Below are 12,305 nucleotides of genomic sequence, written 5' to 3' on the forward strand. Positions count from 1 at the left end.
CCGTGGAGACCTTTCACAGCTTTAGAGCTCTTCTAGAGCAGCTCTGAAGAGGCTGAAGAGGTTTGAAGCCGCTTAGAGACCTTTTCAGAGGCCATGCAGGAGAGATCAGGTGCTTCTGAGCAGCCACAGGTCATTTTTGGAGCAGCTTTGGAGCAGCACAGCGCCGGTTGAGGGTCGCTTACACCTCTCTGGTATCATCCAGAAGGGGTTGAGGGTGGTATCAAACTGGTTGGAGAAGTTTAGAGACGTTCCTGAAAGGTTTGAGCGCTGTTGAGAGGTACTTTTGAGAGGTCTGGAGGAGTTTCAGGGGCCTTTCAGACGGCGTTAGAGCACTTGAGGCATTTCACAGCCATGCAGAGGAGTGCTTCAGAGCTGCTACGAGACCTTCTCTGCGATCCATTTGGAGCTATTTCAAGTTTTGTTAGAGTTTTAGAGGACTTCAAGAGCTACTTTGAATGTCTCTGAGCAGTTTTAGCATCTTGGTGCCTTTTAGTGCTGGTTTGAGGCACCCGAGAGCTATTTGAGCAATTCAGGTGTTCCAGCTCTGTGCCAAGGTCTGTCCTCCCCAAGCTCTGAGCTGCTTGGAGGTGGTTTACAGCTCCTTGAAGCGACCCAGCACTGCACCAATGCCCCCAGAGCCATTTACTTCCCCCATTCCTAGATCAGCTTCGAGATGCTGGAGGTTAAGCTTTTCAGAGGAGTTTTAAAATCATTCTTGGAGGTGTTCAGAGAAATCTTGGTGTGCACTAGAGCTGCTTAGAGGAGTGCTGAGAAGTTCAGAGTGCTACAGAGTATTTTAGAGATGCTCAGGGATGTTTTAGAGGGGTTCAGGGATGCTTAAGAGGGGCTTAGGGATGTTTTAGAGCCCCTCGGTGCTGCTCAGCACAGTGTGAAGCAGTTTGAAACACTTTGGGGTGTTTCAGAGGGCTCGGAGTGTGTCAAGAGGCATTTCCCAACACACAGAGGCCTCGGAGCTCTTCTGCAGCAGCTCTGGGTGCTGCAGGGCTGCTCGGAGGCGTTCAGAGCAGCAGCCTGGAGCCATCCAGAGGCAGCCCGGGAGCGGAGCGGGAATTCTGCACACCCGAGCCCTGTGGGGCTGCTTCCAGGGCCGGGAGGAGGCGGAGGGAAGCTCAGAGGGGTGTGGAGCAGCTTAGCAGGGCGGGTGAGAGCGTTTAAGGGATTTATAGAGTGGTTCCAGCAGCCGAGCGCTCAGAGGGTTTTAGCGCAGCATAAGGAAGGCTTGGGAAAGGCTCCGTGTCCTCACCTGGAGCAGAGCCCAGAGAGTCCCAGCAGCGCCGAGCCACAGCCTACCCACAGTCAGCCCACACGGAGGGGGGACAAGGCCAGCTCTGAATGTCCCTCATCCCACCAGGAAAGAGAATCCCCCCCACATCCCACCTGCACGGAGGCTTCGGCTCCCCTTCACTCCAGCCTCTCCGGAGCCAGTCGGGTCCTGGATCCCCATCCTCATCCCCCCCAAATCAGGGCGCTCTTTGGGGCTGGAGCATTTCCATCCCCATCCCGCCCCGCTGGGGAGCCAGCACTGGGATGCTCTGCGCCATTGACATCCACATGGAAAGAAGGTGTCCGGGCAGGAATAGTAACAGCTTTTATTCGGACAAGAATTGATACATCATTTAAGACAATACTGGTTTTGCCTCTTTTGTTTTTGGAGGGGGGAGGGGGGAACTTCCTTCACATACCGGTGGGGAAAAGAGGAACATTTCTGGGAAGTCCAGTTTTTAGTTTCTATTTCCATAGGGATTTTAAAGCATGGTGAATGTGCAAGTCAGTGCTTAGAACTTTTCCCCGGTGCTTATTTACAGTTACAGTACCTCTTTGTGAGAGACAGGGAAAAAAAAAGACAATTGTTTGAGAACTGGGGATCCGAGATCCCAAGAGGAGAAAGGCAGACCTCCCATATTTATATATTTATACATATATATATGCTTTTGTGTATACACAGATACATTTCTCTCTTCTTTAAAGTATTAAAAAAATGAGCAACCTTCATTCTATAAAAATACCTACTCTACAAGATAGAAAAATTTTCCCTCTCCAAGTATACACTGATTTACACCCAAAACTTCTCTGGAAATGTACATTACGTGGCTTCTTCCCGCAGACCCGGGGCAGGGAGGGGACGGGGTGTGCAGGGGGTGTACATCCCCCCTCGCCCAAGGGGATGGGGCTCACCCCGGGTTGAGCACCCGCAGGAGCGGTGTGAGCAGGGAGGGTGGTGGCGGCCGATGCCGGCAGCGCAGGAGAGCACCCAGCAGGGACTAAGGCTGTGGTAGGGGCCACCGTCGGGTGACACCCGGCTCTGCTGCCGTGCGAAGAGAGGTGCCGCCTGCGTGCGTGGAAGCGCTGTGGGGAGGAGCGGGCACCCGCCAAGGGATCGCTGTTGGCTTCTGTTTTCAGGCCGCTCCCGGCATCTCTGAACCCGGCAAGCGGGAAGAAGAGCGGCTCTTTGGGCCTGACCTGAAGCTGGATCCTTGGGAGGCCACTGGCTTCTCCTGGGGCCGGACGGGAGCAGGTCGGCTCGAGCGGTTGCTCCCCAGGGTCACGCACTGCGCCAGCGAGCCAAAAGCTGTCTGGTGTAAACATGGCTTTTGTTTCTCAGGGAGCTGCTGTTGCACCTCTGGTCTCCTCTCCCCAGCGGCACAGAGGGACTTCAGCCCAGGCTGAGAAATGAGAGCGGCGGCTCCATCCCCGGCCACAGCACAGGGAAGCAGCGGGAAAGGCGGCCGGAGCGGGCCCTCCCTCCAGGACTGCAGCTATCACCAGCAGAGCCCTGCTCCGGGTGGGAATGGCACAGGCCACTGCTCCCAGGCCAGGGGCTTTGGGAGAGCTCAGCCCTCTGTGCTGCAGCTCCGTGAACGCCAGGACCAGCCTCTGGTGCAAGCTGAAGAGTTGCAGCCTTCCCTCTCTGTCCCTGCAGGCTGGACAGACAGACAGACAGCATCCGTGTGTCTGCAGCGGGGGCTGAGGGTGCCTCTCCTTCCAGAGCCACCTGCGGGAGCTGAGAGGGCGGCAGAGCTGGGAATGCCGAGACGTGCCGACAGGAGTGAGCCACGGACAGCAAAATAAATAAGGAGGCAGGTGACAAAGTGTCCCAAAACGGCCGCTCTCTGCCTGTGCCTGCCACCGAGGGAGAGGAGCCAGCACGCAACCCCTTCCCAACAGGAGCAGCAGGGCAAGGATTAACTGCGCCAGCTGAATGAGGACATTTGCATTAAGTTAATTAAAAAACAAACCAAACAGAACCCTCTACAAGTCCGGGACACGCTTCCCTCTCTCCCAGATCTGCCCCAGTGAGTGAGTGTGTCTGGAACACTTTGGCAAAGCAGATACTTGGGCTGGACAGGGCAGCGAGGGAAAGCATCAGCACCGCTGCTTCCATCTCCATCTCCTCACAGCTCCTGTTCACACCCCGCATCCAGAGGGTCCGACACTGCTGCGGGGACAGTTTCCAGCTTCACAGGCAGCTTCCCATTGCCTATATTTCTTCTCCAGGTTCCCTTTCACCCCCCCAAAAGCCAGAAGGGTTTCAAACCATCGGAGTCAGACAACAAAGCCTTGCTGCTGGTTCTCCTTATCCCTGCTCCGCTGGCTAATTCACCCGCTGACGTGACGCAATGCTTTCTTGTGCCTTCATCAAGAGCAAAGACGTTCCGAGTCCCTCTTTATCCTTTCAGAGCAGCAGATGCACACCCCTTAACGAGCGCGCAGCCAGCGGCTCTCGGCCGCCCTTACTTCACCTCCAGGATGGAAGGGTTTGTCTCCATGATGGCCACAATGATCCTGTCAATATAATCCTGCAGGCGGAAATTGATCTCCTCTTGCTTTTGAATTGCTTCCATGAGCTGCAAAGGAGGAACAAAGGGAGTGAGTGGTCAGTGCCTGCTGCTCCAGCACAGGAACAGGGCTTCTCATAGCTCTGTGCAACCACGGAGGTTTCCCCTTGCTTCACTCTGGCCTGGGATGCTCCTGGCCACCTATAAGCAGCCAGGGAGAACTCCCTCAGCTGCTGGTTCCGCCCTCTCTTCTCCTTCCTCAAGTTCTCAGCCAGATAGGATGTAGAAAGCAGGGAGCATCCCATCTCCCTTTGCCCCCCAACACACCCAGGTGTTTCCCCACTTCTTGGGGTCTAAAAGATTGAATTCTGATGCTCATGTGCGCTCACACCCCAGCATCTGGGGTACAGCCATGGAGCAGGGGGAACACACACCACAGCAGCCACCATCTCCAGGGCAGATGTCACAGCTCCCTGGGGTTGTAAGACAGCTACAGGCAGACAGACACATGCTGCGGTGGCTGGTGTGTCCCAGGAAGAGGAAGGCTGTCACATGGCAGCAAAGTGGAGCTGCCAGGATCAGCAAACTGGGAGCAGCTTCCCCTCTTCCCAGGAAGGAGGCTGGCAGGCAGGGGAAGTCCTGCAAGCTCTTTGAACAGTTGTGTGGGTACTTCTTAGCTCATGACAGCTTTCGAGTGGATTTTGGGAGTGACCTGTACCACAGGCAGGGCCACAGCAGCCCTCATTGGCTGAGAGGAGAGGAGAGGCACCAGCCACCCCAGGAAGATGTGGCTGAGGTAAGCAGTACCCCATGGCACGTACCTCGTCTCTGGATACCGAGCTGATCTCTGCTGCCAGGGATTCAGAGAAGGAGGCTGAGAAGAGGTTCTTGGCTCCCTGGATGCTCAAGTTAATGATCTGCCCGTTCAGTTCATCGTTCTGCTCCTTCAGGTTCCTGTTATCCTGTTCACAACAGACAAACCAGATGCTGCTGAAGCACGTGGTGCCCCCAGAGCAGCTCACACAGCACTGGGAACAGCACACAGTCTCCTGACTCAGCGTCAGCAGAGCCTGGAGAACCTCTGGAAGCATGGGATATGCTGGGGAGATCCAGGGAACACAGCACACAGCAGAGAGACGGGCTCTCTCAGAAGAAGGAGCCAGCCTCTCCTGTCCCAGGACAGGAGAGCAAGAAAGCAGTGGGCTGCCAGATCCATGGTGAGCTCCTCGGGACAGAGCCCCCAGGCTCCTGCTGACCACTCCTTGGGTTAGGGAGTCAGCATCCCCAAGACGCTTCACTCCCTGCTCAGCCTTGAGTACCTGCTTGAGCTGCTTGATCTCTTGCTCCAGCTCCGTCTCCCGCGTCCTGCTGTTGTACTCCTGGAGCCCCATGCTGCTGCTCCTGCCCCTCCGCTGCTCAGCTTCCAGTTTGAAGAGCTGCAAGTGCTCGAGCTGCTTCCGGAGGTCCTCGATGAGCTGCAGCACAAGGGAAGAGGACAACTGAGTGCCACAACCCCTGCAAGCCCAGCAGCTCGCACTGGTCCCCGGCTGGGAACAGCCCCATCCATTGCTGCAGCAGGATTAACAGACCCTTCTGGGGGTCTTCCCCTTCCTCTCCCACACCTCCAGCGAACAGGAGAGGGGGAGCTACTGAAACCCATGACAGCAGCCCTGAAAAGACTTGATTAGAGCACCATGATGCTGGCTGTGGGTCTGCAGCAGCAGACAGACCCCACCAGCAACCTCCATGGGCTTGGGGAGCTCCCTCCTGCCCAGTGTGGTGACTCCCCACCTCACCCAAGTGCTCTCAGCATCACCACGATGACAATAATCTCCACCTTGAGGTGCGAAACTCCTTTCCAACTGCAACAGTAAGTCCTGCTTGAGCCTCTAGCTGGAATTACCAACCCCAGGTGCCTGGAAGTGGCCTGGAGGGCTGAGTTTCTGCCCCTAAGTACACAGAGGCTGGCAGCTCTCCCGCAGGCAGCCTCGCACCCCTCTCCTCCTGCCTGCTAATGCCTGCTGGCTCCATGTGCCATCATCACCGTGCTTGTCCCATGCAGAAGAAGGACAGGAGGTGGCCTGCTAATCCCCCAAGGGGCAAACAGCCCCACCTCTACTTACCTCCTGCGTCGACTCCTTCTCCTTCTGAAACTGGTGCCTCTCCTGACTCAGCTTGTCCCCCATCTTCCTCTTTTTCTCCTGCTCCTCTGTGAGCTGCACTGTGAGGTCTTCGATCTCATCCAGCAGCTTCTGCTTCTCCTGTAATGACACACAGAGCAATAGTCCCAGGGCCCATCTTCATTCGGTGTTTGCCGGGGCTCTTCCCACTCGCTCAAGGACATGGCACATGCTGAGCATCATGGGGAAGGTTCTTCTTGCTGACGCATTTGGATGCTCTGCCTGCTGGGATTTCATTTGCTGGCTGAGGGCTTCAGAGCCTGAGTGCTTTGGCAGCAGCAAGAAGAGCCACACACCAAAATAGCACTGCTAAGAGAGAGGCAGTAAGAGATGGCTCAAGAATAAACACACACAGGCAAAGACCCTGGTGTGGGACGCTGCCTGGGTGGGACTGGGGCCAGCACAGGGGCTACAGGCCAAGAAGAAACACAAAATGAGGTCTGAATTTCAGAAAAGCCACTAATCCAAGATCTTAAGCTACTCTAGGGATGCTTGTTTTTGTTTCAGATATGAAAGAATTTAACTGAGGCCTGACCCAAGAAGGAATACAACCAGTTCAAACCAGGATGGAAAACATACAGCTCAGCTCTCCTGCTTGGTCCCCTTTATGAAAGCCCCTTTTGGCTTTCAGACAGCCAAAAATGCCACAAGAACCCAGCCAGCACTGGTGTTGGATGGCCCATGCCATGAAAGGGGAGCTCCGGCTGCTGGGGCTGGGGTGTCCATGGAGGAGAGCACCAAAAGCCCCACCAGGAGGAAATGCAATGCTGACAATGAAATCCTCCTCGGCAGGGAGGAGCAACAATTGCACCTCTTGCTCCTTGTTAATCCCATTAACTGTGGAGAAAAGCAGTGCGGCTCTGCAGGGAGATTAAGGATCAAAACCAACTTAGTGTGGCTAAACACACCTAGGCAGGAAATTTATCTTCAGGCCCACAGGGGTTTGCCTAACTCCAGCCTCCATGAACTGAGCTTACAAGGTCTTGGCAGACAAAGACCACCATCGTGGCCACATCAAGTGGAGATGGAGCTGCAGCGCTTCCCCACGGGCTCAAAGGTAGTGAGTGGATGAAATGCTTGAGGGCCCTCAGGAGGCTGAGAGGTTTGATTTCACTTCATTTTTAATCTTATATCTGCCACACGCTTGAACAGAAACAGAACACAGCCTCTGCACCACGTTACATCTGTAACCTGCACCCTCTCCAAAAATGAGGACCCTGTCCATTCCATGGAGACTGCGGTGCCTTGGCAAGGCTCTCACCCTGGCGCCATCAGCAGCTGCATGGCCTTGAATCCAGGCTGAGAGAGCTGGGCTTGTTCAGCCTGGAGAAGAGAAGGCTCCTTAAGGGGAGACCTTAGAGCAGCTCCCAGTGCCTGAAGAGGCTACAGGAAACCTGGAGAGGGGCTTTGGACAAGGGCCTGTAGGGACAGGACAAGGGGGAATGGCTTTAACCTGCCAGAGGGCAGACTGGGATCAGCTCTTAGGCAGAAGTTCTTCCCTGTGAGGGTGCTGAGGCGCTGGCACAGGTTGCCCAGAGAAGCTGTGGCTGCCCCATCCCTGGCAGTGTTCAAGGCCAGGCTGGACACAGGGGCTTGGAGCAACCTGCTCTAGTGGAAGGTGTCCCTGCCCATGGCAGGGGGTTGGAACTGGATGAGCCTTAAGGTCCCTTCAACCCAAACCAGTCTGGGATTGTATACTCTGTGAGACTCAACTCTCCAATCCCAGCGAGAGTACATGTGCCAGGCAGGATGGAGATGAAGCACAGCTGCTCCCCTTCCTCCCTTGCAGTGCACTGTCCTGCTGCGGGCTGTGGCCACAGGGATGGGGACAAGCTTCCACAAGAGGGCACGAGTCCCCTGCTAACCAGGCAGGACATGGCTGCCACCACTGCACAGAGAGATTTATTAGGGATTTCTTAATCCCAGCTTCCAAGCCAAACCCTGGAATCCTGCATGGATAGCGGTATGGGATAGCTCTGGTCCGAGGCGAGGTCTGCAGGGACTGGAGAGCAGAAACAGCTGATTTGCTCATACATTAAACAGATCTCAAATGAGAACTGAGCACTGGTGTGGGCGCCCCAGCACACCCGGTCCTCACCTCCTCAAGTCGTTCAATGTTGGCTTTTAAACACGGGACGCAGGATCTCAGCTCGCTGTTCTCATCATCCAGTTGCTGCAGCCTGCAACAGGAAAGAGACGTGTAAGAAACTCACCCGAGTGCCCTGAGTGTGGGAGACCTGGCTGGAATATCACAAGGAATATTAACCCAGGACCTGCTGAAGGCAAGCCAGCAGGAAGTTATCTTTTCAAAGCAAACTCTGAGACTTCAACTATTTCTACGCCCAGTGGACAAAGCAGGGCATTCACATGACTTCTGGCAAGCCTGCTGGCCACAGCCATGCTCTTCTCAACCAGGTCCAACTCTAATCTTCTAGGCCAAGGGCTTTACCAGTCCATGGACAAGACTCCGCCCTAGGCACCAAAAAGCAGAGACATTGGCTGGGCAGAGCCAGTGCAAGGATTCAGAGAGGGCTTTGGCTTTGCTTCCTCCAGGTAAAGTAACATCCATTCGTCATGAAACTGTCCTGGTAAAAAAAACCCACTACCTTCATCCTTCATTTGCTGCAAGGGTTGAACAGCAGCAAAAAATCTGTCATATGAAACCTCTCCCACAGGATTTTTAACTTTGGAAGCTAACAGGCAGCATGAAGCACCCTGGGACACTGCCTGTCGGACAAGTCTTCCTTCCCAGGTATTTGCCTGTTTCCATGAAGGTGGAAAACATGTGAGCATCAAATGTGCTTCCACGGGTCATTCATGGGAACAAGCACTAACAAACCTCTTCATTCACACACTGCAGGGCAGGCACATGGATGTGACCTGAAACTGCATCAGGGAAGTTCAGATATAGAGGCTGAGACTAGGATCAATGGAGAGACTTGATTTTGGAATGAAGGTAGGAGAAGCAGCCAAAACTCAGGGTTTATGATGACTTTGGTTACACTTTTCATTAAGTTAAACTCACTGTCAACTGCACTTTGTGTCCCCAAAGGCTGCAGTTGCAAAGTGACAGCCTGTACACGTATTCCAGCGTGTAGATGTGGGTCCAGGAGCCCTGCGACCACCCAGCCCTGCCCCAGCCCCACCTGGCCTGAAGGTTCTCAATCTCAATGCTCTTCTCCCTCTCCATTTTGCTCAGCAGCTCCCTCTGCTTCTTGATCTCCTCCAGCAGTGTTTGGTCAGCTCTCAGCTCCTGCTCCTTCAGCTGTTCCTCGAGAGCATTTGCTCTGTGAAAAGGAGAGAGGATTAACCATTCCTGATGGCTCAGCCCCGGCACGCTGCCATCCCAAGGGAGGAACTGCACTCTCTTCACAGCCTTTCTCTGGAAGGAGAGCTGGGAGAAGCACACTGTAAATCAGGGCGAGCTTTCAGGGGAAGCACACCTACTGCAGTGAAGCCTGAGAGAGCTGGGCTGGTTCAGCCTGGAGAAGAGAAGGCTCCTTAAGGGGAGACCTTAGAGCAGCTCCCAGTGCCCAAAGGGGCTACAAGAAGCCTGGAGAGGAGCTTTGGACAAGGGCCTGTAGGGACAGGACAAAGGGGAATGGCTTTAACCTGACAGAGGGGAGACTGAGATGAGCTCTTAGGCAGAAGCTCTTCCCTGTGAGGGTGCTGAGGCGCTGGCACAGGGTGCCCAGAGAAGCTGTGGCTGCCCCATCCCTGGCAGTGTTCAAGGCCAGGTTGGACACAGGGGCTTGGAGCAACCTGCTCTAGTGGAAGGTGTCCCTGCCCGTGGCAGGGGGTTGGAACTGGATGAGCTTTAAGGTCTCTTCTAACACAAACCAGTCTGGGATTCCATGATTCATTTTATCCCAGCAGATGCAGTGGGAAAGCAACATGGCCCAGGAAACCCCCAAGGACACAACTGCTGACCAACATAGTCAAATGTAACATGCAGGTGGTACATGCTGGTTAGTCTCTGTCTAGTTTATGTCTCCATATCTCTTTTTAAGGGGGAGGCCAACAAGGGAGTGAGGTGAGGGTGGAAGCACAGTAATCACTTTAGAACCCACAGCCATGAGTCACAGTCACAGCATCCCCCAGAACAAGCAGTAGCCAAATAGAATCATTTGGGTTGGAAAAGACCTTTAAGATCATCAAATCCAACCACAAATCCCAGGGTTGTGGTTTCACCTGTAGTGGCCATGGCAGAGAAATCCTCCTGCACCCGTTTCTAGTGTTTTGGGCTCCTTTACTCTGCCCTGAAGTAGTCTTGTTGCCCAGAGAAAAGCCAGCACACTGAGCTGCCCTCTGGAGCAGGCAGAGGCACCCACACCCCTGCCCTGCACAAAGCACCCAGCCTGGAGAGCCAAGAGCATGCTGGAGTTGATGGAACCGCTTTCCACAGGCAGGTGGGGAAGGGTTTTTGCCAGATAAACGTATTCCTCAAGCAGCAACTACTACACTCGGGGCTTTGCTTGATTAAAAGCGACTGACACTTCTGGGCCAAGCTGCTAAAGTGAAAACATTTCCCTGCTGCAAAGTTCATCAGGGCTTAGAGGAACCTTTGTTTGAATCACTGCTACTTAACAGGCTTACAACCCTATAGATAAACTCCTGCTGGGTTTATCTGCCGAGGGTAAATACGCTGCTGGGAGAGAGAGGCCTGCCAGATTGGTAAAGACAGTGATTACATCAAATGGGATCCAAAGAGCTACACCCTAGCCCAGATCCGAAGGCGATGGGCTCAAGGCTGGCTGTGGGGAAGGGAGAGATGGGTGGTAGGGACCCTGCTGAACCTTCCACTCAGAACTAATGGGGAAATGCAGGCCAGAAAGTCCATACAGAGTGAGGATGAAGCATACATCCTCCCTGAATGGGAAGCTTTCCAAACAGCATTACCCCTGCTATGGTCCTCTGAGCCAACTCCTGGAGCTCCAGAGCTCCACAGAGACCTTTCGGGATGGACATGTGGGGCAGACAAGCACATAAAAATATTCACATAAAGATCTAAAAAGCATTGTCATAGTTACATGCATCTGAGCAGAACATTGCAAAGAAGATCTTGGACGCGGCTCGGAGCAACCTGCTCTAGTGGAAGGTGTCCCTGCCCATGGCAGGGGGTTGGAACTGGATGAGCTTTAAGGTCCCTTCCAACCCAAACCAGTCTGGGATTCTACAATCTTTGCCTTTTGTCCCAGCTAAGCTGCAAGTCATTTCCTGGGATTTTCCAGAGCCCCAGAAAAGCATGTGCAGGATGCACGACCCTTGAGCGGAGAAGGCAGCTAGAATCCCAGCTGGATTTAACCACAGCTGCCCTCTGCCAGGGCGGGATCTGACTGTCCTGGGCAGAGCTGTGAAGCTTTCCTGCTATTCTCTGTTCATTTCCCTCCTTTCCCACATGCTCCAGCAGCTCCTCCTGCACACAGGCAGGCAGCTGGCCTGCGGGGAAAGCTTGGGATGCTGCAGAGCATGGAAGGGGAAAGGAAAAGGCACCCAGGGCGATGCAAAGCTGCGTTTTGGCCATAGCACAAGCTGAGCTGCCTTACCTGTGCACGAGCTGCAGGTTTTCCTGCTTGAGGCGGCTGTGCTGCTCACCGTTAGCAGCTGTGTCCTTCTCCAGCTCCGTCACCCGCTTCTCCAGGAACACCACCTGTATGACAGGAGAGGGGGATCAGCCACCCTGCCCAAACCCGCTGGCAAAGCAGCACCAAGTGCTGGAGCGACTCCCGCTGCCTCCAGCACATGGCACAGCTCCAGGGCTGCTGTAGTTGGCTGCACTGATTCAGAGCCTGTCACCCCAACACAGCTCCTGGCATCACCTGCATCCTGCTCTTCACCACACAAGGTGGCCAGAACTGCAGAAGCCATCACTGGGGCTTGCTCTTAAAGACGCCGCTGGAATCAGGTAGCCATGCCTTGATTTAAAGCATCCTTTTAAAACATCCTTTTACACCCTGGCTGCTCAGGTTTTGATGTCTCCCATGTACCAACATGGGGCTTCACACTTTCCTTCCTTCATGGTGATATCCTACATGGAGGTCTAGAGGGAAAGACCCCAGCTGGATCATCAGAGCTCTGCTCAGACCTAAGGCAGGGAATAACCACCTGCTGCCTGAAACAGGACTGAGAGATGATGGTTCACAGCTCTAGGGGAATGAAGTCACATAGGAGGAGCCAATGCTGGCTGGTAGGAAAGGATTAGGGGTGAGTGTTTTCTCCCTGTACCTACACGGGGCTTATTTCAGCTGTGTCTGCATTTCCATTCATTCCAATCCCATTTATACCCATAGAAGAATGAGCAGCAAAGAGGCAATTAGGAGCATGTCTG

The 12,305-nt window shown here is 54.2% G+C and overlaps 1 protein-coding gene across 5 annotated transcripts in view; it reads right to left on the bottom strand.

Moving 5' to 3' along the window:
- Positions 1 to 1,586: 1,586 nt before the first annotated feature.
- Positions 1,587 to 12,305, bottom strand: part of RAB11FIP3 (RAB11 family interacting protein 3) — an 80,305-nt gene continuing 69,586 nt past the window's right edge. For all 5 annotated transcript variants that reach the window (XM_030482117.1, XM_030482118.1, XM_030482120.1 and 2 more), the window contains 7 exons: positions 11,524 to 11,627; positions 9,124 to 9,264; positions 8,076 to 8,157; positions 5,921 to 6,058; positions 5,117 to 5,272; positions 4,619 to 4,759; positions 1,587 to 3,866 (listed from right to left, as the gene is read on the bottom strand). In XM_030482117.1, the coding sequence (XP_030337977.1) occupies positions 3,753 to 3,866; positions 4,619 to 4,759; positions 5,117 to 5,272; positions 5,921 to 6,058; positions 8,076 to 8,157; positions 9,124 to 9,264; positions 11,524 to 11,627 (876 nt within the window). In that variant the 3' untranslated portion in view covers positions 1,587 to 3,752. The remainder of the gene's footprint in view (positions 3,867 to 4,618; positions 4,760 to 5,116; positions 5,273 to 5,920; positions 6,059 to 8,075; positions 8,158 to 9,123; positions 9,265 to 11,523; positions 11,628 to 12,305) is intronic.

Source organism: Strigops habroptila, chromosome 4 (genome assembly GCF_004027225.2).
Source record: "Strigops habroptila isolate Jane chromosome 4, bStrHab1.2.pri, whole genome shotgun sequence".
Lineage (NCBI taxonomy): Eukaryota > Metazoa > Chordata > Aves > Psittaciformes > Psittacidae > Strigops > Strigops habroptila.